This window comes from Stegodyphus dumicola, chromosome 9 (genome assembly GCF_044657685.1).
Source record: "Stegodyphus dumicola isolate Sdum_Otavi_A_Nest chromosome 9, ASM4465768v1".
NCBI classification, from domain to species: Eukaryota; Metazoa; Arthropoda; class Arachnida; order Araneae; family Eresidae; genus Stegodyphus; species Stegodyphus dumicola.
This window is the reverse complement of record NC_140776.1, coordinates 7,012,068-7,039,376: the sequence shown is the minus strand read 5'-3', so window position 1 is coordinate 7,039,376 and position 27,309 is coordinate 7,012,068. Positions and strand designations below refer to the sequence as shown.

The 27,309-nt window shown below is 32.2% G+C and overlaps 1 protein-coding gene across 1 annotated transcript in view; it reads right to left on the bottom strand.

Annotated features, from left to right (window-relative positions):
* PpV (Protein phosphatase V) overlaps nt 1-27,309 on the bottom strand; it is a 93,714-nt gene that overhangs the window by 20,086 nt on the left and 46,319 nt on the right. The window contains exons 6-8 of the mRNA XM_085823178.1: nt 19,079-19,158; nt 11,017-11,134; nt 10,786-10,877 (exon numbers count right to left, since the gene is read on the bottom strand). Coding sequence (XP_085679304.1) covers nt 10,786-10,877; nt 11,017-11,134; nt 19,079-19,158 — 290 coding nt within the window. The remainder of the gene's footprint in view (nt 1-10,785; nt 10,878-11,016; nt 11,135-19,078; nt 19,159-27,309) is intronic.

Here is a 27,309-nt window from a genome sequence, read left to right as displayed (position 1 = left end):
GGAAATTTCAGATGATTAAAATTAAGGACCTTCTGCTGATTTTGGCCAGAATTAAGGACTTTTAAGGACCAAAAATCGATTCTAAAAAACTTAAGGACTCTTAAGAACCGTACGAACCCTGTGCAAATATGAATCAAATGCCACCAATGTGTGATATGATAGGTGTTGGCAACTGCCGTTGATTCCACTAGCGCATGCGCATGATAAGCAAGTACTCTACTGCGTAATACTTTTCTAGGCAGTTAGCCAAAGTCAATGGTGAGTATCGCATGTAAGCGAGAAGTGCTAAACTCTGTGTAATATCACGTTTTTACTCTGCTGTTTAACGTCTTCATAGCTTAAATAAATGTTTGTCATGTATATGGAAGACGTCATTTTATTCTTCATAGGTTATGGGTCCAGACAGCACTTAACTGTGCAGTCCAACCACCATTGTTAAATTCTTTCAGCAAGCCAAGCTGCGTCGACTGAAATGAAAATGAAGACGACTAATACAGTGTCAATTGGAAAGCTAAACAAGGGCAACTTTGACACGTGGAAGTTGCAAGTAGAAGCAAAACTGATTAAAAATGATCATTGGGAACTATGTAACTGGGAAAATTCCAAAACCAGAACCTGGTGATGAAGAATTTGCTAAATGGAAAACTACTCACCAAAAAGCACGAGTGAATATAATCCTATCCATCTTACCCAGTGAACTTCCACAAGTAAAGAATTGTGTAACATATCACGAACTGTAGAGTAAATTGCATTCTATTTACAAATTGAAGGGACCAGCTAGAAAGGCCGCAATTCTAAAAAAATTGCTTTTTACAAAAATGAGCGAATGTAAACAAATGATTGATCATCTAAATGATTTTTTCATTCTTGTGGACTAACTGAAAGAAATGGAAATAAACATTGCAGATGATTTGCTTACAATATTGCTTTTATATAGCGTACCAGACTCTTATGAAAGCTTTCAGATAGGCATCGAATCTCGTGATAAACTGCCTTCTCCAGAAATGCAGAAAATTAAACTGTTGGAAGAAGCTAACGCTCGCAAAAATAAAGATTAATCATTTTCTGAACCACAACATGCGTTCTATTCAAAAGATCGGAAGTATACTCAACGACCGGTTCCTAAACCTAAACCTAAACCAGATAAGTTTGGAAACTGAAGACAGTATCCAGTTAACTACAGATGCAACATCTGCCATATCTATGGGCATAGAGCATCGGAATGTAGGAAGAAAGGTAAAAAAACTAAAAGCAAACACCTCAGTGAAACTGCGATGTCTGCAGAAAATCAGAATTCCTTGGAGCAAGATAAAGCCGTATCATGCATAAATAGTAACTCTAAAGACTTTTTTGTCTGGATAGTGGTGCAACATCGCATATGTGTAACAGCATCCAAGAAATTCACGAGGTAGGTGATACTTATGTTAAATTAGCTGCTGATAAAACAGTTAAAGCTACTGGAAAAGGAACTGTTAAATTTAAAGTTTGTATAGGTTCTAAAACTGAAAATATCAAACTCAAAAATGTATTGTGTGTACCTGATTTGAAAAATAATTTAATCTCAGTGTCTAAAGTAACTGCAAATAATCTTTCAGTAATTTTCAAAGAAAAATGTGCTCAAATAATTAATTCTAATAACGAAACAGTAATTTTAGCTAAACGCGAAAATGATCTTTATTTTGTCATGCGAATATTTGAATCTGTATCAATTGCTAAAGAAATAGATCAGTAGCATATAAGATTTGGCCATTTAAATGAAAATGATCTTAAAAAACTCCAAATAAATAACATGGTTAGAGGTCTTTCTTTTTCTCAAAATGACTCTCTTCTACTTGTAAGGTGTGCATTCAGGGTGAACAAACCACAACCCCCCTTCCCAAAGAATCTGAATATAGAAGTACTGAATTGTTAAATCTAATTTATTCTGATTTGTGTGGTCCCATGAGAACCGAATCAATAGGTGGATCATTTTATTTCGCAACACTTATTGATGATAAATCTCGATATGATTGTGTTTATTTTCTGAAATCTAAGGATGAGGTTAAAGAAGCTTTAACCTTTTAACTGTCATGCCCGAGATAATCTCAGGTACAGCACTGGTGTTCGAAAATGTCACGCCTGAGTATTACTCGGGGTAATTTTTTTTTTTTTTGAGTGCATCGTATTGTTATACCCGAATATATATCGGGAGACGTTTATTTCGGCTTCATCTTTTTGTCAAACCCGACTGTATCTCGGGAAAAATTTGACAATTTGTGTACCCAAATCATCGAAATAACTTGACAGTTAAAGGGTTAAGAAATTTTAAAGCATCTTTTGAAAATAAACTTAACTCTAAAATCAGAATCCAGCAAACCAATAACGGGCTAGAATATTTAGGGAAAGACTTTAATAAATTTCTTAATGATGCGGGAATAAAACATGAAATGAGCACTCCTTACACGCCAGCCCAGAATAGCATTGCGGAAAGATCAAATCGCACTTTAGTTTCAATGGCGCGATGTTTGTTATTGCAATCCAGTCTGCCTCAGAAATTCTAGGCCGAAGCCATCAATACGGCTGCTTACATTCAAAATCGCTGCCCAACGCGAGGTTTAAAAAACGAAATAAAAACACCTTACGAAGTGATGTTTGGTAGAGTACCAGCTGTCTCTCACTTCAGAACCTTTGGCCAAAAAGCATTTTCGCTAAATAAAAGGCTAGGAATAAGCAAATTTGATATTCGATATAAAGAATGCATTTTTATTGGCTATTCTGATGAATCAAAAGCGACTTTGGGATCCCGAGGCTCATAAAGTGATAATAAGCAGAGACGTAAAATTTATTAACGAGTTTGAAAACTGCTGTAGTTATGACTCAGAGTAAGAAATATATCTGCCTTTCGCTCCGAAAGAAAAAAATTATAAATAAAGCATGTTGTGATAAATCATCACCTCTGGACGGCAGGGAGTCGCCACTTGACTCTGAACCTGAAAAGGAAAGCGGAAACATTTAGATAGTGAATCAAGGCTTCCTATCCTGATTAAAAAAGGGCCTGGTCACCCAAGAAAATAAAAACAGGTTTGCCAGGAAGGCCTAAAAAGGAATATCACTATACAGTTGTAAATAAAAATGAACAAACTCAAAATGTTGAGGAAAGCATTAATCCTACGGTGCAAGAAGCATTAAATGGACCATATGCTGAAAATTGGCATAATGCCATGCTGTTAGAATATAACTCGCTTGTTCAAGAAAAGGCTTGGGAATTAGTAAAAAGACCTGAAAACAAGAAAGTTATTGATAGTAAATGGGTTCTTAAATTAAAATATAATCACGACAGCACTATCAAAAATTAAAAGCTAGGCTAGTTGTTAAGGGGTGTGCTCAAATCCCTGGTCTCGATTTCACTGAAACTTTTCCCCTGTTGCTAGATTAAGTTCCATAAGAACAGTTTTAACCTACACAGTAGAACACAATCTCAAAGCTTACTAATTAGATTTTGTAATGGTCTATGTAAATGGAAATTTAGATGAAGAAATCTACATGGAAATTCCCAAAGGATTTCATGATGAAACTAATTCAGATAAAGTGTGTCTTTTAAAGAGATCATTATATGGTCTTAAACAGTCAGGGCGTCAGTGGTACAAAAAGTTGGATGAAAAATTAAAATCTATGAAATTTAAATCTCTTAATTCAGATAATTGTGTTTATATTAAAAAGACGCCTAAAAGTGAGACTATTATAATTGTTTATGTAGACGATCTTATCGTTTTTACCGATTCTAAGCAAACGTAAGAAACAATTCGCGATAGTTTAGCTTCGGCTTTCAAAACGAAATATTTGGGGAAATTACATTATTGCTTAGGCATAGAATTTTACCAAAATGAGAATTCAATTAAAATTTCTCAAAAGAAATACGTTGATGATATTTTAAATTGGTATAATATGCAAAATGCTAAATCTGTGTCTTCACCTATAGATAATAGCAAAAATTACCAAAAGAGAGGAGTCCTAAAAACGAAAACGAAATCGCTGACATGAAAAATGTTCCATTCAGAAATCTGATTGGATCACTAATGTACCTTTCAGTAGCTACTAGGCCAAATATCACATATGCCGTGAATTTCTCAAGTCAATTTAACAACAATCTGGGAAAATAACATTGGCATGCTCTGAACGTCGTTTCCTGAAGGAGCTGGGTTACAACATAGAAAACCTAACAACAATATACTGCGACAATCAAGGGGCTCAGAAAATTACGAAGAACTCCGTGTTTACAAAGCACATAGACATTCGCCATCATTTTGTGTGTGAAGTATATGAATGCAGTGAATTAGATGTGCAGTACATACCACCAGTGAAATGGGAGCTGATGTGTTAACCAAACCCCTGACTCCTGTTAAACATCAAAACTGTTGTACAATGATAGGATTTAATTCTGTTTACTATGTATTTTGTTTTACTTTTCAGGAATAGGAGAATCAACGTCGAAAGGTGGTATGATGGCAACTGCCATTGATTCCACTAGCGCATGCGCATGATAAGCAAGTTCTCTGCTGTGTAATACTTTTCTAGGCAGTTAGCCAAAGTCAATGGTGAGTATCGCATGTAAGCAAGAAGTGCTAAGCTCTGTGTAATATCATGTTTCTACTCTGTTGTTCAATGTCTGCATAGCTTAAATAAATGTTTGTCATGTATATGGAAGACATCATTTTATTCTTCAATAGGAAATTAAACAATTGATGTGAAGGTTCACATAAAACAACAGGTTAAGAAAAATTTCATGTTACCATAGTGCTTCCCTGCTTAGCGGATGGCACAAAATTAAAGCTAATGGTTATTTTTTAAAAGAAACATGATGCCAAAATGCAATTTCCCGGTCACCATTAGTTTGGCCTTTAGATGTGTGTATCAATAAACCATTCAAAGAAAATTCTAAATGATAGTGGAATACGTGATGTTAGAAAGTGAAAAAACATTTACAAAAGGAGGTTGATTTCCATTGAAATCTATTGAGTTTCTTTCAAAATTGCTGCCAAACTAAAGTTGCTTTTTTTTTTTTTTTTTTTTTTTTGTGCCTAATTTTAAATTTTATATTGGTATGTTTCTCTTTCAGTATGATACATATAATGTATTTAAATCTGCAGCTGAAAGTCCCTCTCAAGGAATGAAATAAGAAAGGATGGAAAGAAGTAATGCCATTGTCTCTTACTAAAAAATATTTGGATGGTCACAAAGAACTCCAGGTGTACTACGGCTTAAGGGAATAAAATTAAAAGTCACCAAATAGGAAGCAAAGCCATACTACAACTTGAGAGCATATATCAACAAAATTATGAAAAATACAAAATACAAATATACAAATACATGAAAAAATAAATGCAAAGATAATAATGATAATGCATGCATAAACAACCATTTTTATGTACATTATTGAAAGTGCTGAGTTTTTAAGGTAGACAGCATGTGTGAGAAAACAGAGAAGACTGTCCAGCAGAGCCTTGCCTACATATTTTTTCACCTTATGCAAAGAGATAATGCATTCCCCTGTGTCCTGCAATTTTTTTTTGGGGGGGGGAAGAGGGGGAGAAAAAGAAATATGTGTGTGTGTGCGTGCGTACCTATAGGACTTTTAATGAAATTTTCATTTCTGAAAACTAATTGGTTATTTAATTTTGTAACATTTTCTATTTTATATAGATATTGTTTCACCTTTAGCCCTTTTCGGTGATTTTTTTAGCAGCTTTTAGGATTAATTTCTTTTTGCATTAATGTAAATTTTGTAACATAAGAGGACGAAGACATGTTGGGAAAAGAAGTGAATTTAATAAGACTTTTTAATTAGATGCAGTTTGTATAGATTATGGGATTACGTTTTAACAATTTAAAGTCTCAGTGAATTCATTTGAACGAAACATGTCTATTGGAACTCATTAATAGCTTGGTTTAAGGCTTCGAAACACTTTTTCCTTGACAAGTCCTATTTGAAGCATTAAACACAGGAGATAATAAATTTTTTTTACTGTTTTATCTGTACTATTTCCCAATTTTTTCTAGTTGAAATGTAATTTTCTTTCATTTGCATTTCACTAATTTAACTTGTTTCACATAGATAATAGGTGGCCTTCAAATAGTTAAGCGGCATTTTCTTTTTCGTTTAAGGTTCTTGAATTATATATTTTCTAACCTTTATGCATTGCCTAAATTTCACAAAATGCCATTCAAATTTCGATTCATAGCTAACGGGACCAGAAATTACGTGAAAGAAATAGACTAATACTTCACAAAAATACTTCAAAAAGTTCTCTTCTTTATTAAAACTGAACAGATACAAGAGCATAATTTCAACTGGATAACAGAAGCACTTCACACTTTAAAGATTGATAATATTTTTACGATTTTGAGAATTTACACAGCTCTTTCTTTACAAGAAGACTTTGACAATCTTATTACTCTACCAGATCTATTTCCACAAGTTATTACTGTTATTTCCAAAGAAGAATGGCAACAGTATTTAAAAAGTATTCTATTTAATAACTACATAGCATTTAATAATGCTGTTTTTAAACAAATCAACGGTATCCCGATGGGGACTTCAGCAATCTGTAATTTATACTTTTTTACCAAGGGCATTTCCAACAGCAGTTATCTCAAGTACAATGTTAATGTTACTCTTTACATTTACAGATACATGGATGATATTATTACATTCAACAACTACAATCAAATAGAATATGATCGCATTTATCCTTCATGTTTAAAACTAAATAAAACTAACTTTCAACAAGAATAATTTAATAACGTAGATTTGCAAATTATCAATTTAAAAGATATTAAAATCTACGACAAAAGAAGAGATTTTGATTTCCCTTCTATAAAATTCATGCATTAGCAGTCCAATATTTCCAAGACAGTAATACTTAATATCATACATACTCAACTAATTAGAATAAAAAATATTTGCAACAAAGTCTAATACTTACAAGAAAAAATCACCAAGTCAATTTTCTCTTAGAAAATAAAACACTTTGATTCAAAAATTCTATATCTTTAAAAAAAGCTGGTATTAACTACTTTTTTTAAATTTCTTATCTAATTCATATGATAATTATTACTTAAACCTTAACTGGAGGTAATAGTTGGTTGACTATTACCTCCAGTTACTGATAAGAAATTTGATCTAAATATGTACAAAGATCTGTATTTTTTCTTTTAAATTATTTTTACTTTTTTTATATACTCACTTTCACATACTTAATATTTTGTAAATTTAATAACTGACAAAACTGGCTGTTACTATAAAAATGGGGTTTCTAGTTATATTGTACCCCGATTACATGAAGATATTTATCTTTTATAACATATACCTTTTTTCTTTTCGGAAGTTTTGAGCCAGTTCTGTTTATGCACTTCAAAATTTTACAGAAAGCAGCTTAGTTTTTAGAAGTTTCTTATGCTGCCATTTTGGGATGATGATCACCCTCTCCTAGTCAGTAATAATTTTGCAGACCACACCCAACCATTGACAGCCCCCCCCCCACAAAATATAACAGGATAGGATATTTTGAACACATGTGAAAATACTTTGTTCTGCTATTGGACAGTCTGAACCTTATCGCATACTTTTCCCAAGAACTACAAAATTTTGGCTTCTCCAGAGCACTTTGAATTCTACTTTCTTTAGCAAGAACATCGTTTGGTCATCTTTAGAATTCACTTAGATCATGCACAGAAGCTCGTGCTAAGATTTCAGTAACTTTGCGTTTTTCAAATTTTTTCAATTATTGTTTCAAATAGGTTTTCAGTTTTTAGCTCATATTTAACCTTTTTATTTATAGAAATCTTTAAGTACAGTTTTTTGTTTTCTTGATATTAAAAGTTTAGTTAAGCATAATCGGGGACCTCCCAATTTTTTAGTTTGTTTAAATGACTATTAGTTTTAGACCTTTTTTTTTTTTTAAATTTCAAGGTACATAATGTAAAGATCTATGTGTTTTTAATTGTCATTTTAGCACTATGTAATTTTTTAAACTTTTTTCTAAGTGTTTTGAAAATGTGAATGTGAATTTGAAAATCTTTAAGTACAGTTTTTTTGTTTTCTTGATATTAAAAGTTTAGTTAAGCATAATCAGGGACCTCCCAATTTTTTAGTTTGTTTAAATGACTATTAGTTTTAGACCTTTTTTTTTTTTTTAAATTTCAAGGTACGTAATGTAAAGATCTATGTGTTTTTAATTGTCATTTTAGCACTATGTAATTTTTTAAACTTTTTTCTAAGTGTTTTGAAAATGTGTAGGAAAAATTCTGGTACATTTGAGATTCAAGTTTTCTGGTTTTATATGAATTTTAAAGTCTTTAATAAAAAGTTGATGAAATCTTTCTACAGTTTCTTATCTCAAATGAACCAGGAGAAAGAAACATATTAGTCAACTTTTATGAAGCTTTAATTCATTTTTTCCTGATGAGTTATGAATTGGAGTTTCCATAAAAGGAGATTAATTTTTATTTGTATAATTTTATGTATTTTCCCTTTCACGCTTTTTACTTTACAAGATTGTTCTAATATGAATTCTCTCTTTAATTGGATTAGTTTTGACATTGTGTTAGACCTCCTATATAGGGTTGCAATTTTTATATTATAGATGAATTGCCTTGCTTTTATTCCAACTTACTGATTAATTTAGATGCTTTAAGTATATATATATATATATATATATACATGATATGTCTACATACATATACAAACATAATCTTTGTAAAACTGATTTCTTTAAATTTAATAACGCCAAAGCATGAATCTTTAAATTACTTAAAACATTCATGTAGTTAGAAATACATGTCTACGATCAAAGTTTATGATAATGAAGGCAGATAAGGGATTTTGCTGACACGTGTTATATCTATTCCTACACACAATACAAATTAACTATACCTGCACAATTTTATGCACATTAAAATTAATTATTTCAAACAATAACAATAATTCTTGCAACAACATTTAATTATAGCTTTATATTATATATTCTGAAAAATAAAACTTATGTAATGATTTATAATTTTGAAATGAAAAGCACCTGACAATTCTTATGTTTATAACCCTAGAAAGACTGTAACACAAAGATTGTAGCATACTGAACATAATTTTCATGTTAAAAACACTGGATTTTTTATAACTATCCAAACATATTTCCATTACTAGTTGGAAATTATTTTAAAAACAATAATATCTTTACAATAACATTTCAAAAACAATGTTATCTCAACATTATATATAATTTTAAAATAAGCATGCATAAGTATAATTTTAAAGTAAAATATATAAAATTTTAAAATTGAAGAGTGAACACCTGTAACATAAGAATGGTTTTAAAATTAACGAGATTTAATGATGCTTCATATTTTATCATTACTTTTATCCCATGTCTTCAGTTAACTCAATAGATTTCAATGTGTTAAAATTTGCAAGTATGGTAAGAGTTTGCCACTAATTTTCATTCGCACCAATAAACATGTTTCCCACTTCTGGTGTAACCAAATTTGTTGTTTTATATGTTTGAATCTTAAATCAAGAGTTTATTGCACTCATTTGTACCTCTTTCTTCACATCTTAGTTTTTTCAAAATTGTATTTAAAATTTTTTTAAATAAAATTTAGTAGCAGGTTCTTTTAAATATGTTTTTATATCAATAACCTTAGAGAATCAAGGGGAAAAAATTGATTTTTTTAAAAAATATTTTCTTTTGCACCAAAAGTGTATTAGAATTAGCCAGAACAGTTTGCCTTAAATTTTCTACAAAATATTCAAAATTTTAAAACTGTTCTTACTTCTTTGAAACTAAAAAATTCATTTTAATATTTAACTTTATACACATAATTTTTTTTTAAAAAAAGGAGCTATATCTTATCTTACATTTTAATTCCAGGAGACAAAGAATGAGACAAATTAAATTGATTTGTTTAAGCCATCAAGCAATATGTGTCTGCTTCAGAAGTAACCATAAATGAAACTGTATATATAGTTTCTGTACAAATTAAACATGGATACAAGAAGACAAAACAAAAATTATGCTCAAATTCACCAACAAATGTTACACCAAAAAAGTAGATATGTAACGTACATTTCATTTTCAAACATTCTCACTCAGTCTTCCGATGCTATTCCAATGGGCTTTTGTGTGTCAGACTGCAAAAACCTGTCAGCATTACAAGTCAGAAGTATAATTTTTATGCATTTTTTTATAGTTTTTGTGCTATGCAGCCTATTACAACTGTAAATTAATATGCTACTTCCAATAATAAATTTTATGTTAGAAAATTATCACACAACATCTCTTGTGAGAATAAATGAATTTTATTAATTTTTCTTTTAATTTAGATTGATTGTTTATAATAAAAAACTCTTTTTCATATTCATTGGCGTATTCCAGAGTTGAAAATTAAAACTGTAATTTATTTTTTAAAATGAATTTCTCAATTTTTGTAGCTAATTTAGCACCTTTTCTATTAGTTCACCTGAGGCAAGTGAAGCAATTGCCTCACCCTTGTCCTGGCTGTCGTCAGTACCTAACTGCTTAACCTACACAAACACACACTCTATAATAACAAGGTGTTTGTTTTGGTATATTATATACCCCATTATTTATATAATATATAATATTTTTTCTTTCAACTAAAACTGAATTAAAAATGAAAACTTAACATTTTGCTATCAATACTTTAAACTCACATATATTTACTAAAAAAAAAAAGCATACGCAGGATTGAAATGTTAGCACAACATGTTTTTAAATAGAATTTTATATTTACTTCATGTGTAACTTTTGCACCAAATAACCATCCTGCTCCTCGTGGGCTTACAGACCATGTTTCAACATCTTCAGGATCTGACCATACTAGATTTTCAAAATGTTAAGGAAGAAACACAAAATGCAGTTATGTAGCAATTATTTTTGTGCAAATCACGTTTGATCAAGGTAATAATTAACAATGAACATGTTCACACAGTAATTTAAAATATTTCAGCTGACTAAAGGATATCACAAAATGCTCCTTTATGAGGTATTTCCTGATTTCTTTCAATAGTTCTAATTTGATCTAATGTTCTTATAAGTGGTGACAGCCCTCCATGCACACAGAGCACTTGATCATCTATTATCTAAAAATAATACAATAAAAATACAAAAACTGGATATGTTGTTTATTATAATCTGCAATCATTCTGAAATGAAAATATTAACAATATCAATTTACAAATGCTATTCAGTATAAATCAGAGTCAGTTTTTTTGCTTTGGTTTTAGTGCAAAAGAAGACTTGTTATTATTCAATATGTATAACAATAAAAAAATGGCATAGGTTAAAATGAGAAATATAATCATAATCAGCATGATTTGTAACAGAAGATTAGCTGTTGGCAGTGCTGCTGCTTGCCTAGAAAGAGATCTGTTAATCATAACAAACCTAAAAGCCTGATGTAGTTTTGAGGTTGGCAAGTTCTGAAAGTTAGTTGTGCTCCATCTGTCTGACGTAGTTAGTGTTATAGCTTCATGTAGAGTTCCTGGCATTGTAACCTAGTTAATACATTTTAAGGTTCCAATAAGCCACTAATGCACCAGAGGTGGTAAGTTATTTTGTATTATTTTAAGTCTCACTAGATGCAAAGGATAAGTTTTAAATTAATTTTTACATTTTTGTGCTTATCTTGTGACCACAGTAAGGATTAATAAAAGGATTTGTTATTATTCAGTATGTATAACGATAGGATTTTGCTACATAAGAAATATATCTGTATTCCCTATGCAGAAGGGGCACCATTTTACATTTATTCAAATCTCTGTACAAAAGCCGTACCACCAAAAATAATGTAATAATACCATAGTCTGAGAACATCTGCTTTAGTGCTTGGTAATTTTATTATTATATTTTTATGACTTCATTTACTTCCAGTGTGAAATATTTATGAAAATATTTCAAAAATTGCTCAGGATAAAGAAAGATGAACAGGGTTCGTGCATATTTCTGCACATTTAAGGCACTTTTAAGGATCATTAATGAAACAAATTAAGGACCTATCAGCAAATGGGAGCTGAATAAATTCAATTAAAATTGAATCAAATTATATCTCAATTCCGTTTTTGTAATATCCCTCTAAAAATAAGTAGATCTGTAAGTAGGATGCATTCTTATTAAACATAATTTAATAAATTTAACTATAAAACAAATTTGAGAATTAAATCCCCTTTATAAAGTTTATCAGGTAGCATTAAATATTTTACAAGTATAATAATTGGACATAGTTTGAAAGAAGTAATAGCTTGAAAGAAGATTAGGGACATTTTATTTATGTTTTACTAACAGTTAGCTTTATGTTGATTCTTTCTTTTATGTCTCGTTTTGCCACGTACTTAGGCTAGAGGTTTAGTAAATAGCAGGTAGATTTTTATGTCAAATGGCATAGGTTAAAATGAGAAATATAATCATAATCAGCATGATTTGTAACAGAAGATTAGCTGTTGGCAGTGCTGCTGCTTGCCTAGAAAGAGATCTGTTAATCATAACAAACCTAAAAGCCTGATGTAGTTTTGAGGCTGGCAAGTTCTGAAAGTTAGTTGTGCTCCATCTGTCTGACATAGTTAGTGTTATAGCTTCATGTAGAGTTCCTGGCATTGTAACCTAGTTAATACATTTTAAGGTTCCAATAAGCCACTAATGCACCAGAGGTGGTAAGTTATTTTGTATTATTTTAAGTCTCACTAGATGCAAAGGATAAGTTTTAAATTAATTTTTACATTTTTGTGCTTATCTTGTGACCACAGTAAGGATTAATAAAAGGTAATAACTTGCTTTAATATGCAGAGATAACTTTTAAAGGTAAGTAGTTAGTTACAAATAATTAAATAAGGTAACATTATAAATTTTCATGACCAGTATTAAATTTTATTTATTTTAAAAAAAATATTTGTTGAAAAAGCACTATTAAAATCACAATCTAATAACATTTCACAGTTTAAAATGCATGTAATTTTAAATTTTCAGTTTTAAATCAATGTCATAACATTGATTCTTAAACAATGTTAGGGTAATTCCACATTAAAAGCTACAAAACATAACAAAATATTTATGCGTCTTTTTAATTTGAAGCCTTCCCAGACATTTTGGCTTAATTTATATTTAAACATCTTTCCTAACAATTAAAAATCTCTTTCAATACACAAATCGATGTTCCCACTAGTTTTTGTGTGCTTTATCTCCTAATTTGCCAGTCTCTTAACAGTGTATGTAATGAGGTTGTACTTGATCTGGTAAAAGTTAATTAGTCCAAAATCTTTTATAGACATGAAGCAAATTATCGCTATATCTGAAAGTACGAGGGCCATCCAGGAAGTAGATTACGTTTCCGTCTGTGTCCGCTAGGGGCGGGGCTAGCGCGGCCATCTTGGGGTCAGAGCGTTGCGCAGCTCAGTCTGCATCTAGCCGTGCTAGTGAGAGGTTCGTGCTGTGCTCCGTTCAGATACTGTGACGGTTTGAAATGTCTGCGTTAATTGAAAATCCCGCGAGCTGCGAGGTGCACTCAGTAATAAGGTTTCTGACTGCAAAAAACTGTAAACCGATAGAAATCTATCGGCAGCTTCGTGAAGTGTATGGGGACAACATTATCACTGAAGGTGGAGTGCGTCAGTGGGTCATAAGATTTCAAAATGGCCGAACCAATGTTCACGACGAAGATCGAAGTGGGAGACCCAGCATAGTGACCGCCGAACTTCTCGAAAAAGTCGATGCTAAAGTCCGTGAAAATCAAAATTTCACAATAACGGAACTTTCTTTGAGTTTTCCACAAATTTCGCGAAGTTTGTTGCACGAAATCATCAGCGAAAAGCTTGGTTACCACAAGTTTTGTGCAAGATGGAAGGCAAGAAGAGGTAACAAAGTGGTTGAAGGCGCAGGCGGCCGAATTTTTCGACGAAGGAATTTCCAAGCTCGTACATCGCTACGATAAATGCCTTAATTTGTATGGTGACTATGTAGAAAAGTAGTATTTGAGTGTGGCTTTCATCTGTATATAATAAAATTTGTTTCCTATACTTTGTTTATTTTTTTATTCCAAAACGTAATCTACTTTCTGGATAGCCCTCGTAACTACAAAGTCACATAAAGGTTTAAATAAACCTTTTATTTAAAAAGAACTTCGAACATACAGGCACGTTCCTATGTTGACAAAATCAACTACAGCTTGGGGTGATGGAATTAAACAGCAACAGTCACATTCAAACTAAAAATGTGGACTAGTAGTCAAAGACTACACAATTTAATTTTAATTTTAATCTAAGCTGCCTCAGTAACTCTATCATTGTAACAAATTCAAATGTTAGTGGTGATTACGCAAAAATGAATAATTACAAATTATCAGAGCTGGCAGAAACTAATGCAACATCCAAGCAGAGGGCAAAAACACTTTGTCTTCCAGTTCCAAAACCTCAGTTTAAAATCTATTTGATTTGCATAGTGGTGAGGAAACGGAAAGGGGAACTTATAGTAAAGACTAAAATTACAAACAACTAGTTAATTTGCATAATAATAACTGTACATATCATCGAAGAATAATTTTCTTCCTCTTTATGCATTCAATTTGTTTCCTCTTTAGAATTTTTGGAATTAATTAAAAGACTTCTGTTATTCTAAAAAACCAAATGTATTTAGAATGTAAAGAAAAAGGTGATAAATATGAAATGATGTATCGTAAGGGCTGGTTTCAGGGCCGATAAGGCAGAATTTTTAGAATTTAGTGACACACCGAGCAACAAAATCTAGAAATGGCAAAACTTTTAGAATTTAAGAAAGGCAGTGGGAGCAGAATTTAGGATCCATGCTGACTGCATCAAATGGGAAAATGCCTTGTGTCAGTCCTGTGTAGACTGTGTAGACTCCATTGAGACATATAAGGTGATTCTTTTAAATTATCAGTTTTCAATTTCTTTATTAATAGAAAAATTCTTTTTTATAAATGCCTGTCCATGCAAAAAGATTAGAAACATTTTTGATATTTTCCATACATCTGACTAGTGAAAAGTTGAGAAAATATAGGGAAGATAAACATGCTAAGAAAAAGACTCCTAGTATCAGAAGTACAACATTCAAACATTATGTTTTCTTTGTCCTTCCAAAAATTCCCCAAAATGTGAGAAATTCATCATAAACTTTCTATAAAATACATCCATTATGTTTTAATATAATGAAGACAATTTCATTTTGTCAATTTTTCTGGAGACTTCTAGAATCGTGGGTCTGTAAATCTTGCCTTGAAATCCTTCTAAACTTTCTATAAACTTTCTAAGTTGCAATGTATAAAATCCTGAAGAAAAATTAGCCCTACCAATTCTGCAAGAGAAAAAGGGATAGAAATATTTTGAAGAAAAAAAAAAAAAAAAACGTGGAAAAAGTGGAAAATGAATTTTATAGAGAAAACTGGATACATCTTCTGAGACAATTATGTGGGAAAATTTCTTACCATAAAAAAATTAAAAGGAAGAAAATTTTAATTAATTATATAGCTATTTTGCTTTTGCCTTGAATTGTTTTGTAAACTGTGCTTTATAGCATTTATTACCTTGTTTATTTTTCAGATTCAAAATATTGCATAATAAGTCGCCAAAATGGAAAGTAATGCCACTTTATAATATTACAGCAAAAGAAAATAAAAATGTTTTATTTTCATGTTATTCCTTAAATGTAACTTAAATATATTACCATTATTTTAGTTAAATTTATCAATGTTATAATGTTCCTCCACCCCCAAAAAAAACGTCGAAAAATTCTCAGACATTCGAATTAAAAATTTTCTATAGAAATTAATCTTAAAATTGCCAAAATGTTGATAAGTCGTCAAATTTAGAGCCGTTTAATAAAAGAAATCACAGCAGAATTTTTTCCCACTCTTTTCTCATGCACACATTAACATTTAACTTTACAAAAAGATCAGAGAATTGCACATATTCAGAAAAAGCAATTATTACAATTATCCAAGAACAGCTGATAAGCTATTTTCCCACACTTCTGTTGTGTGTATATAAACCTATTTTAACTTACAAAAACAACAGAGAATTGATCAAATTAAAAAAAGCTATTACCACTAAATAAACACCAGAAAAAGCAAAAATTTGGAAAAGACAGTCAAAAGTCTTTAATCCGGACTCGTCGGGACTTCGACGATTCCGGATTATCGGTTTTTCCAGATTATAGATCATCAGTTTAAATCTGGTAAGATGGCATGCAGAAATTATAAAATTAAAAATATGAAACTGTAATTTATGAAATAAAGAGCAATTATGATAGAAAGGGTATCAAAATTTACAAAAAAAAAAGCTTTCTATTTATTTGTTTACTTTATTAAACATTTCTTTCAACACGTGCATGCGTAAAGCATACATTACACATAGTCGAAATTAGAAAATTGCAACCAGAAAACTATTTGATGTGCATTCGTGATATTTATAATGACGAGGAATTTGATTTAAATCATATCAAAGACGGAGTACATCGAGATGAAATACTACATTTAGTAAGGAATTATAAGCCGAATAAAATAAAAACAACTGCCCTGAAGATAAGGATAGTGCTGACAGATCAACTTCCAGTTCCTTGCGCACCGCGTCGTCCTCCCTCCCACAGAGCAGCGTGAAATTGATAAACATATTTCGGAATGATTAGAGAATCAAAGGATGTGCCTTTATCCAATTTTTGCAGCAATTCCACTTTTTGTTTGATGGACATCGGAACATGCTTTCGCTTTGTAGATCCTTTCGTAGCTCCAGAAACGGAAATTCTTTTTGACATAATCGAAAGTTCAAGCTTACTTTTATAAAATTGTTCTAACAGTCTGCAAAAAATAATAAGCCGGATCAAATTAGATGATTAAGGAACAATGCAATCTGCAACATTAACTGAAATTGATAATTAGATAATTTTAGCTTAGCTTATACCGTCTGTTATACATTAAACGCGCATGCGTAAACATATTATGCGCATGCGTAGACGCATATGTGCAGAAAGTTTGTAGCTTTGGGGTCCGGATTATAGATCATTCCGGATTATGGACGTCCGGATTAAAGACTTTTGACTGTATCACAATCACCTAAGAACAGTTAATAAGTAGCTGCCACATAAATGGATTTTAAAAGCAAAATTCTGCACTGCTCCAACCATTTATAGGTTGCCAGATAAATACATTTTAATGAAATTCTGAATCGTGTACTATGGCGACAATAGTGCATTGCCCAATGACTCTTCGAGGGTTTAGGCGATTAATCAGAGAACCAGCCAAGGAGATATACTCACTTGCCTCCTTAAAAAATATCTCCCAAACAAAATCAGCTGAAAATATGGATAAAATTTTTTTAATCATAAACATATGGTATAGAAGCATGCCAATCTTCAATATATGTATGACAAACAGAGATACCATCATATAAACATTTCCCACTCGCTGGGATTCCTGCATATAAAGTGAAGAATGTTCTATAGTTGCAGCTTTGCATAAATTCTACATAACTAAAGTAGTACACAAGTCACTGAAACAGCTTTCGCAAAATTGTTTCCTACACATTTTAAAAAGTAGACCAAAGTGGCTATGGGACACTGGAAGGAAGGTGCTTGGAAAAATATCATCATGTTTCTCTGCATATAATTTTTCTTTTGTGTGCTTTTACTATCAGTTTTTATTAGACAGCTCTCGTACGAAGTTATTCAGAAGCAGTAAATAGCAAAAACACAAGGATAAAATATATGTATATATAATATAAAAAGAAAATTTAAAAAAAAAAAAAAAAAATCTGAAAAGTTTCAGATTTTAAATTATGTCCACAGGGCCTTTTTTTTAACCTTTATTTATTAAATATGATTATTCTTTGCACTTAAACTATAAAATTCAGTTTCAACAGCAATATCATAAAATAATTTTAAATTGAGCATATCATTAGAATTTCTGAGACTGGAGATAATGTTTTTTCTGTACAATGCTGCCATTGCTCGCTTTGAAATCCTTGAGTTTGTTAATCAAAAATTCGTTAAAGTTTTACAAAATATAAAATGGATAATAAAACAAATTCCAAACTTCAAATTTGGACTTCCAGATGCCCATATTTGCAGTAGGATTACATCATTCAAAATTGGATGGCTCTAGGTACCGTTGTTTTATCACAATGCAAGAAACGTACATACATTTATTCAGATTCTTCATTATTTAATTTCTTCAAATATAATAGAGGGCAATAATATTTGGTGGCAACAGTTTGAAAAGTGAAACGGGCATTCTGACTGATTTGATGCAAAATCGCAAAACAAAAACTATAATAGCTCAGGAACAAAGCCCCTTTGGACTAACAATAAATTATTAAATACTATTCAAGTTTATAAAACGCATTGGTATTTTACTCATACAAAGACTATATCCATGCATTTTACAAACAAATTGTATATGTACTATGCAAAATTTTCAAACATCAATTAAAAAAAAAAAAAAAAGGTCTGTTCAGTTTCATTCAAAAGTATACAGATGCCATGGATCATACTGCTACTAACGGATAGTGATTGCCATAATGCTGATATGCTAGGGTTCAGATGCTAGATAAGACAGGTTTTTTGATGATTCAGGCACTTCAAATTTTGACAATCCAAAAGTCCTCTTCAGAGTTTTGTTAGCAATGAAAGAGGGAAGACATTTGGTAGCAGGTAAAGATAGATCCTCAAATACCATGTTTAAAACTGAAATATAGCTTAGGCAAACAACCTCAACAAGCTTAGCTTTAATAAAATAATGTTATACAATATACAAGATGGTTCATTTATGAAGCAATAAGAATTTTTATTACTATATATTTGTATAATTTAATTTTTTTATTCTATTAAAATTCTACATGACTTCTATGCAATTACTAAAAATCAATCTAATACTTCTTAGCATTAAGATTTTAAAAACATTAAATTACCAACAACAAAAATGAAAGGTGTAAAAAAAAATATGAATACATAAAATTTCTTTCCAATATATATAGAAATCAATATATATATAACCAAAGAGGAAAAAAAAGCAATTTTTTTTTACTCACGGCTGCAATAGTAAGTAGATCAAATACTTTACAGCAATAACGCCAAGCATTGGCATTTCCATATTTTGTTTGACATTCATCTACAAAAGTAAACAAATTTTAAATTCACATTATTTTTAGATAAATAACTCATGTAACAATACACTATACAGTCAAAAGTTGTTAATTCGGACACCCATAATCCGGACCTCAAAGCTACAAACTTTCTGCGCATGCGTCGCAATGACGGCTGCAACGCATATTACACGCATAGTACGGCTGCGAATATGCATGTGCACATGCGCAAAATACGTTTATGCATGCGCGTTTAATGTATAACGAACAGTATAAGCTAAGCTAAAATTATCTAATTCAGTTAATGTTGCAGACTGCGTTGTTCCTTAATCTTTGAATTGGATCTGGCTTATTACTTTTTGCAGACTGTTAGATCAATTTTATAAAAGTAAGCTTGAACTTTCGATTATGTCAAAAAGAATTTCCATTTCTGGAGCTACTTGTTGGAAAATATAACTTATTGTAAACCTTTTACTGCATAATCTATCCTCCTTGAAATGTTTATTGAGTTTAGTTCTTATTTTAATGTAATATAGTAGTTACTTCTACTACTTTTTCTTGCTGCCACTGTTTGCATTGAGAATGGACTATTTCAACCTAATTGAGATGTAAAAACGAAACGTGATGTTACGTCATCTGGAAAGCCGATTTGTGCCGATAGCTGATTGGTTGCCGTGAGATGACATCATGCCTACTTCTGCTATAAGTATCTCGCGTCGCTCTGGCTCAACCCTTTTAGTTCCTGCTTTCCTGGCACTTGAGTGAGCGGTTTCCAGCCCCTTCAGAAGGACGCATGCAGTCCGGTGAATAAAGTGCCTTGGTTCCGATTTGCGGGATGGCTGTTCCTGAATAAAGTTCCTTGGTACCTGTCCGCGGGATGGTTGTTCCAGAATAAAGTTCCTTGGTTCCAGAGGCTACCATGTGAGTGACTGCTGTGGGCGGCATTCATGTTCTTCAATGAAGGCGGCGATCCTCGTGCAAATGGAGTTAGGCCGGTTTTAAGTGTTTTCAAGAACTTGATTTAAATTTCAAGTGTTTTTCTCGACCATTGATTATGGACTTATTGAATGTGTAGCCAGCTTCATTTTTAGGCTGCATAATTACTGTTTAGGACATTTTGTTTGTATAGAATGCCAGTGTTTTTGGAGACCAGGTAAAAATATTATTTGATGAATGATGGTTATATTATATTTTTCCTAAGACTCTGATATTGTTGAAATTTATTTTCTGTGTTTTTATTCTTTATTATATTGTTAATAAATTGGTTAAGTTCAAAACCTTTTATTGTCTTCAATGTCTGCACAACATATTAACTCGGGGAGCTTTTATTGCTACTACTGCTAAATGTTTAATTTCTTTAAACTTTAAACTTTGCTTTAGCATCATTTTGGTTATGGGCCACCAGCCCCTGAGTTATTTTTAGTGCAGACTTTTGAAGTTTAAAGTTAATTTAGGACTTAAGAGATTGGGGGGCGGTTTTGTTAAAATTCAAATATGGCTACTGTTAGTGTCATGCATAATATTGCTAAACTTGAGGCATGTAATTACTTTACATGGTCCAAAGATATGAAATTTGTTTAAAATGAAAAAAAAATGCATGGCTTTTGGTTAAAGGTATTGAAAAATGTCCTGATTTAAATGATGTTAAGGGTATTACAAAAGAAATTATAGCCGACTATCAAAATAGAAATCGATTGGCATTATTGTTAATTTATATGAATGTAAGCCCTGAATATAGAAACTTGATATGTGAAATTGATGACCCGGTAGTGGCATGGAATACGCTTGCCAAATACTTCCAGCCAGATTATTGGTCAAGACATATGTCCCTGTTTTCAGAGTTCTTAAATTGTAAAATTAAGCCAAATGAAAGTATTAGTTTCTTTTCTTCTAGATTAAAACGCATAACTGAACAGCTAGCTGATATTAATCAGGCTGTAAGAGACGTATATATATGTTTCCAGTTTCTTAGGTTCCTTCCAGATAAATTTGATCAAGTCGTTCAGAATGTTTTGAGGTGGCCAGATGAAAAGTTCATATTTAAAAATGTTGAACTTGAAATACTAGCAGAGGAAACGTGTCTTGGTTTAAGAGAGATAGATAGGGAAAATTCTAATAAGACTACAGAAGTCCAAAGTACTAACTGTGAACACAAATTTAAGCAGATTAAAGGACTCAAGTGTTATAAATGTGGCCGTCTAGGTCATATTAAAAAATACTGTAGAGAGAGAGGTAATTTTTCCAGATCACCCTCACCTGCTTCTTCTGTTTCCTCAGATGTATCTAGTAGTAATAAAGCATCTCCTAAGTGTAAGAATAAACCCAAGTTGAGTAAAGGTAAAAATAATTCCCATGCACAGTCCCATTTTATAGCTCAAGCTAATGTTAACAATTTGGAAGAGAATGATGATAGTTGGATTTTTGATACAGCTGCATCTCATCATTTTTGTAAAAGTCGTGAATTGTTTGATACTTTTTCTCCTGTGAAAAATGAGAATATGCTAGTAGCTATTGATGGGGTAACTTTTCCAATTCATGGGAAGGGTACTGTTAAAATGAAATTTGGGGATACGGTTATTTTGCTTAAAAATGTGTTATACTCACCTGAACTGAAACGAAATTTAATATCTGGACCTAGAGTAGATATCAATGGAGCAAGATTTTATGGTAAAAATGGTCAAATTAAAGTTATTGATGATGAAAATGAAACTTTGTATAAAGCTAAGTTGATAGGAAGTAACTATCATGTATTCCCGAAAATAGTCAAAAAGGGGGGCAAATCTGTAAAATTTGAGGCATCCACAGTTCAGCATAATAATAGTAAATTATGGCATGGTCGGTTTGGTCATATAAATTATGGTGCTATTGTCAGGACTAGTAAGAGACATTCAGTTCGAGGTCTTCCTGTGTTAAAGCACTCACCTAATTTGTTTTGTAAACATTGCCAAATCAATAAGCAAAGACGAATCTCCTATAGACCCTTAGAAGGTATTCAAGTAAAGAGGCCGCTTGAAAGGGTTTTTTCTGATGTATGGGGACCTATTAGCATTCCAGGTAGGAATAGTGGAGGTTATTTCGTTTCCTTTATTGACGAATATTCTCGTTATGTGGTAGTGTACCCCATTGTGGAGAAAAGTCAGGTGTTTGAAGTATTTGAAAGGCATATAGCACGTGCGGAAAGATCTTTGAACCTTACATTCAAATACTTTAGGACTGAGAATGGGCGAGAATATGATAATGATCAATTCAGGTCATATTGTAATAAAAATGGTGTAAAGCACGAATTTACAGATGTATATACCCCAGAACAGAATGGAGTTTGTGAGAGATTTAATCAGACAGCTCTCAACAATGTACGTGCAATCTTACATGATAGTGGAATGAGTTACAAATTTTGGTCAGATGCAGTAATGTATTTTGCATATTCATTTGATAGAATTTGTCATAAGGGCCTAGATAAAATGCAATTTGAATTATACACTAAGTGGAAACCATCAGTACGTCATCTTAAGGCATTTGGAACGATTGCCTATGTGGGAATTCCAAAGGCTAAAAGAAATTCTAAACTTGATCCAAAGGCAACGAAGGGCCGATTGATTGGGTACACTGTACGAACAAAAGGGTACAAGATTTGGTTGGAAAATGAGCAAAAGGTAGTAGAAACCCTAAATGCTACTTTTAAAGAGTCAATTGGAATGCAGAAAAGTGGCAGTGGAGCTGCACTGGGCACCCTTCCTGATTTAGAATCTGAAGAAAGGGTTGAGTTCCAATCTAATGATACTCCAGTTGGCTATTTTCCTGAAATAGAAGAAAGAACCGATACCAATGCACCTTCTTCTACAATTGGCACTGACACTCAATCTACATTGAGACAAGTAACTTGGCTTCATAAACCTGTTCCAAGGCCAGACGGCACTCGTACAGATGTGTATTATTTTGAGAGGGGGTCTAATCAAAGACTATGATCACCAAATGATGTAGAAAGGTATTGCACTGAACATAATATTCAGTATGATCCTACCTTGTTTGATTTCAAGGGAAGCAACACTTATAGTGGTGAAATCGACCCAACTGGTACTCCTTCAACGTCATGTACCCGAGATAGCTGACTAGATGTTTCAATTCCAAACACTTATAACCAGGCAATGAAATCCACAGAAAAGCTTAAATGGATAGAGGCAATGGAAGAGGAAATGGCCAACATGCGAAAGCATAAGGTATGGCATCTCGTTCCACTTCCTAAAGACAAGACTCCACTAGGTTGCAGGTGGATTTTCAACATTAAACGTGACGAATTTGGAAACATTGTTCGTTTTAAAGCTCGTTTAGTGGCTCAGGGTTATCGGCAAATTAAATACGATACCTATGATGAAACCTACTCGCCTGTAGTCAACTTTTCAGTAATAAGGCTCTTTTTCTCCCTTTTAGTTGCACACCTTGGATGGGCAAATATACAATGTGACATAAAAAGTGCCTATCTCTACGCTCCTTTATCAGAGGAAATTTACATGTCCCAAACTTAGGGTTTTGTAGAGCGAGATAAAGAAACTTTTGTATGTCGTTTAGATAGAGCCTTGTATGGTTTGCATCAGAGTGGGCGATTATGGTACTACGAGTTGGATAGAACACTATGTAACCTAGGGTTTATCAAGTTTGAGTGGTGTAATTGTGTTTATCGTTTTAAAGATTTTGTCATTCTGTTGGTTTATGTTGATGATACAGTAGTGTTTGGGAAAAGTGAAGTTCAGGCCAAAAGGATATTAAAAGTCCTGAGTTCACATTTCGATTTGAAAATTTTGGTTAAAACAAGAAAGCTTCTGGGTGTGGAATTTGAATATGAGAACAATAGTGTTTTAATTCATCAGCAATTATATATAGAAGACATAGTTGATCGATTTAAGTCTTTTAAAATACAAATTACTTTTCTTCCAATAGTTAAAGGTGTGAAATACTCAAAGTCTCAAAGCCCCAGTACACAAGAAGAAACAACTGAAATGATGAATTATCCTTATAGAAATGTTTTGGGATGTCTCTCATTTCTTTGCAATCGTACTCGTCCGGATATAGCTTATGCTGTTAATATATTTTCTCAGTTCCAAAGCAATCCTGGCAAGTTTCACTGGGAAGGATTACTTAAACTTTTAGGGTACGTTTCCAATACCAGACAGCACAAACTTAAACTGGTATGCAAGGAACTGAAGCTCAATATATATTCAGATTCGGATTTTGCTTCAAGCAGGGATGATATGGTGTCTATTGGTGGACAAATAGCTTTGTTGGGAGAATCACCTGTATCTTGGCATACATTTAAAGAAAGGGGAGTGAGTTTGTCTACAATGGAGGCTGAATTTATCTCCATGACTGAATCAGCAAAAGAATTAGTTTGGTTTAAAAATATTTTGGATGAATGCATTCAGTTTAAGATTGCAAGTAACTACGTTTCAAAACCAATATTGTTTGCTGGTAACATGGCTGCTATATGTTTTACAAAATCATCCATTGAAAACTCAAGGACAAAACATATAGATGTGAAACTATTTTTCATTCGTGATCTATCGAACAGGGAAATTTTTGATTTAAAATATGTTCCAAGTAAAGATAATCTGGCTGATCCCATGACAAAACCGCTGACTAAGCATAACCTGATAAGATTTTGTGGAACAATTTTCATATGAAATTTGTTTTTGTGTGTATTTAAGTTAAGAGTTTTGTTTATTTGAAAATAATATGTTATAAGTCATATGTGATGGATATTAGGTAAATGTAAAACTGTATAGTGTAGAATGTTGTATGAGTGACCAGGGCCCTGGGTAAATGTATTGAGTGTATGATCATACATATGTCTTTGTATTGTTTTGTAACATGTTGGACTTTCTTGCTACAGTAAAATTTTTGACTACTGGGATAAGATTTTCCCAAAGGAAAATTTTCTTAAAAATTTCTGAATGAAATTGTGATATTTATTTGTTCTTGTTTTGAATTTTGTAAAGATACTGCCATTCAGTTTTTATTTCAGGTTGGAGATGATGATGTGGGGGGCATTTGTTGGAAAATATAACTTATTGTAAACCTTTTACTGCATCCTCTCTCCTCCTTGAAATGTTTATTTAGTTCTTATTTTAATGTAATATAGTAGTTACTTATACTTCTTTTTCTTGCTGCCACTGTTTGCATTGAGAATGGACTATTTCAACCTAATTGAGATGTAAAAACGAAACGTGATGTTACGTCATCTGGAAAGCCGATTCGTGCCGATAGCTGATTGGTTGCTGTGAGATGACGTCATGCCTACTTCTGCTATAAGTATCTCGCATCACTCTGGCTCAACCCTTCTAGTTCCTGCTTTCCTGGCACTTGAGTGAGTGGTTTCCAGCCCCTTCAGAAGGATGCATGCAGTCCGGTGAATAAAGTGCCTTGGTTCCGATTTGCGGGATGGCTGTTCCTGAATAAAACTCCTTGGTGCCTACCCGCGGGATGGTTGTTCCAGAACAAAGTTCCTTGGTTCCAGAGGCTACCATGTGAGTGACTGCTGTGGGCGGCATTCATGTTCTTCAATGAAGGCGGCAATTAAAACACGTGAGCGGAGATTCCTCGTGCAAACGGAGTTAGGCCGGTTTTAAGTGTTTTCAAGAACTTGATTTAAATTTCAGGTGTTTTTCTCGACCATTGATTATGGACTTATTGAATGTGTAGCCAGCTTCATTTTTAGGCTGCATAATTACTGTTTAGGACATTTTGTTTGTATAGAATGCCAGTGTTTTTGGAGACCAGGTAAAAATATTATTTGATGAATGATGGTTATATTATATTTTTCCTAAGACTCTGATATTGTTGAAATTTATTTTCTGTGTTTTTATTCTTTATTATATTGTTAATAAATTGGTTAAGTTCAAAACTTTTTATTGTCTTCAATGTCTGCACAACATATTAACCCAGGGAGCTTTTATTGCTACTACTGCTAAATGTTTAATTTCTTTAAACTTTAAACTTTGCTTTAGCATCACTACTAAAGGATATACAAAGTGAAAGCATGTTCTGATGTCCATCAAATGAAACGTCGAATTGCTGCAAAAAAATGGATAAAGGCACATCCTTTGATTCTCTAATCATTCCGAAATATGTTTATCAATTTCCCACTGCTCTGTGGGGGGGGGGAAGCAGCGGCACACAATGAATTGGAAGTTCATCTGTCAGCACTATCCTTATCTTCAGGGCAGATGTTTTCATTTTATTTGGCTTATAATTCCTTACTAAAGGTAGTATTTCATCTCGATGTATTCAGTGTTTGATATGATTTAAATCAAATTCCTCGTCATTATAATTTGCTTCCGATAGTGAAGAAAGTGACACAGAGGTTATTGAAAACGAAAAAATTTCAATTGACAAATTAGTCGGTATTCTCAACACAGCAATTATAGGACTTGAACAGCAGAACTTTGTAACTGAACAAGAAATTATGTCTGTTTATAGAATTAAAGAGAAAGTATTATCACATAAAACGAAGCAACTTAAACAACTTACATTGAAAGAAATGTTTAATAAAGTAAACAAATAAATATTAAGCTTTTTTTGTTTTGTTTTGTTTTTTGTAAATTTTGATATCCTTTAGATCATAATTGTTCTTTATTTCATAAATTACGGTTTCATATTTTTAATTTTGTAATTTCTGCATGCCATCTTACCAGATTTAAACTGGTGATCTATAATCCGGAAAAATCGATAATCCGGAATCGCCGAAGTCCCAACGAGTCCAGATTAATGACTTTTGACTGTAGTTTGTATAATTATAGACAACTATTTCTGCCTGGCCAACAACGATTTACAAACTGAAGAGCAGATGCAGAATGTCCATACATTTGAAGGAAACAAATAGTAGTTATCAAGCAAATACATTAATTAAAGAATTAAAGAAATAATATAAAAATGCATTTTAATATACAACTCAATATGAAATGTTTAGAACACATATAAGTTAAATAAAAAATCTAGCATTTAATCTTGAATTCAGGAATCGCTGAATGCCATTGACAAATTTTTGCTCAAGAAAATAACATGTAAATGAACCAGAGAATTTAAACACCCGTCAAGGAAACTGGTATTAGACGGTTACAGGGTGATAGTATTTGTGTCGAGATGTTTTATGAAGAACTCATGATAAAAGCTTGCATTAATAGCAA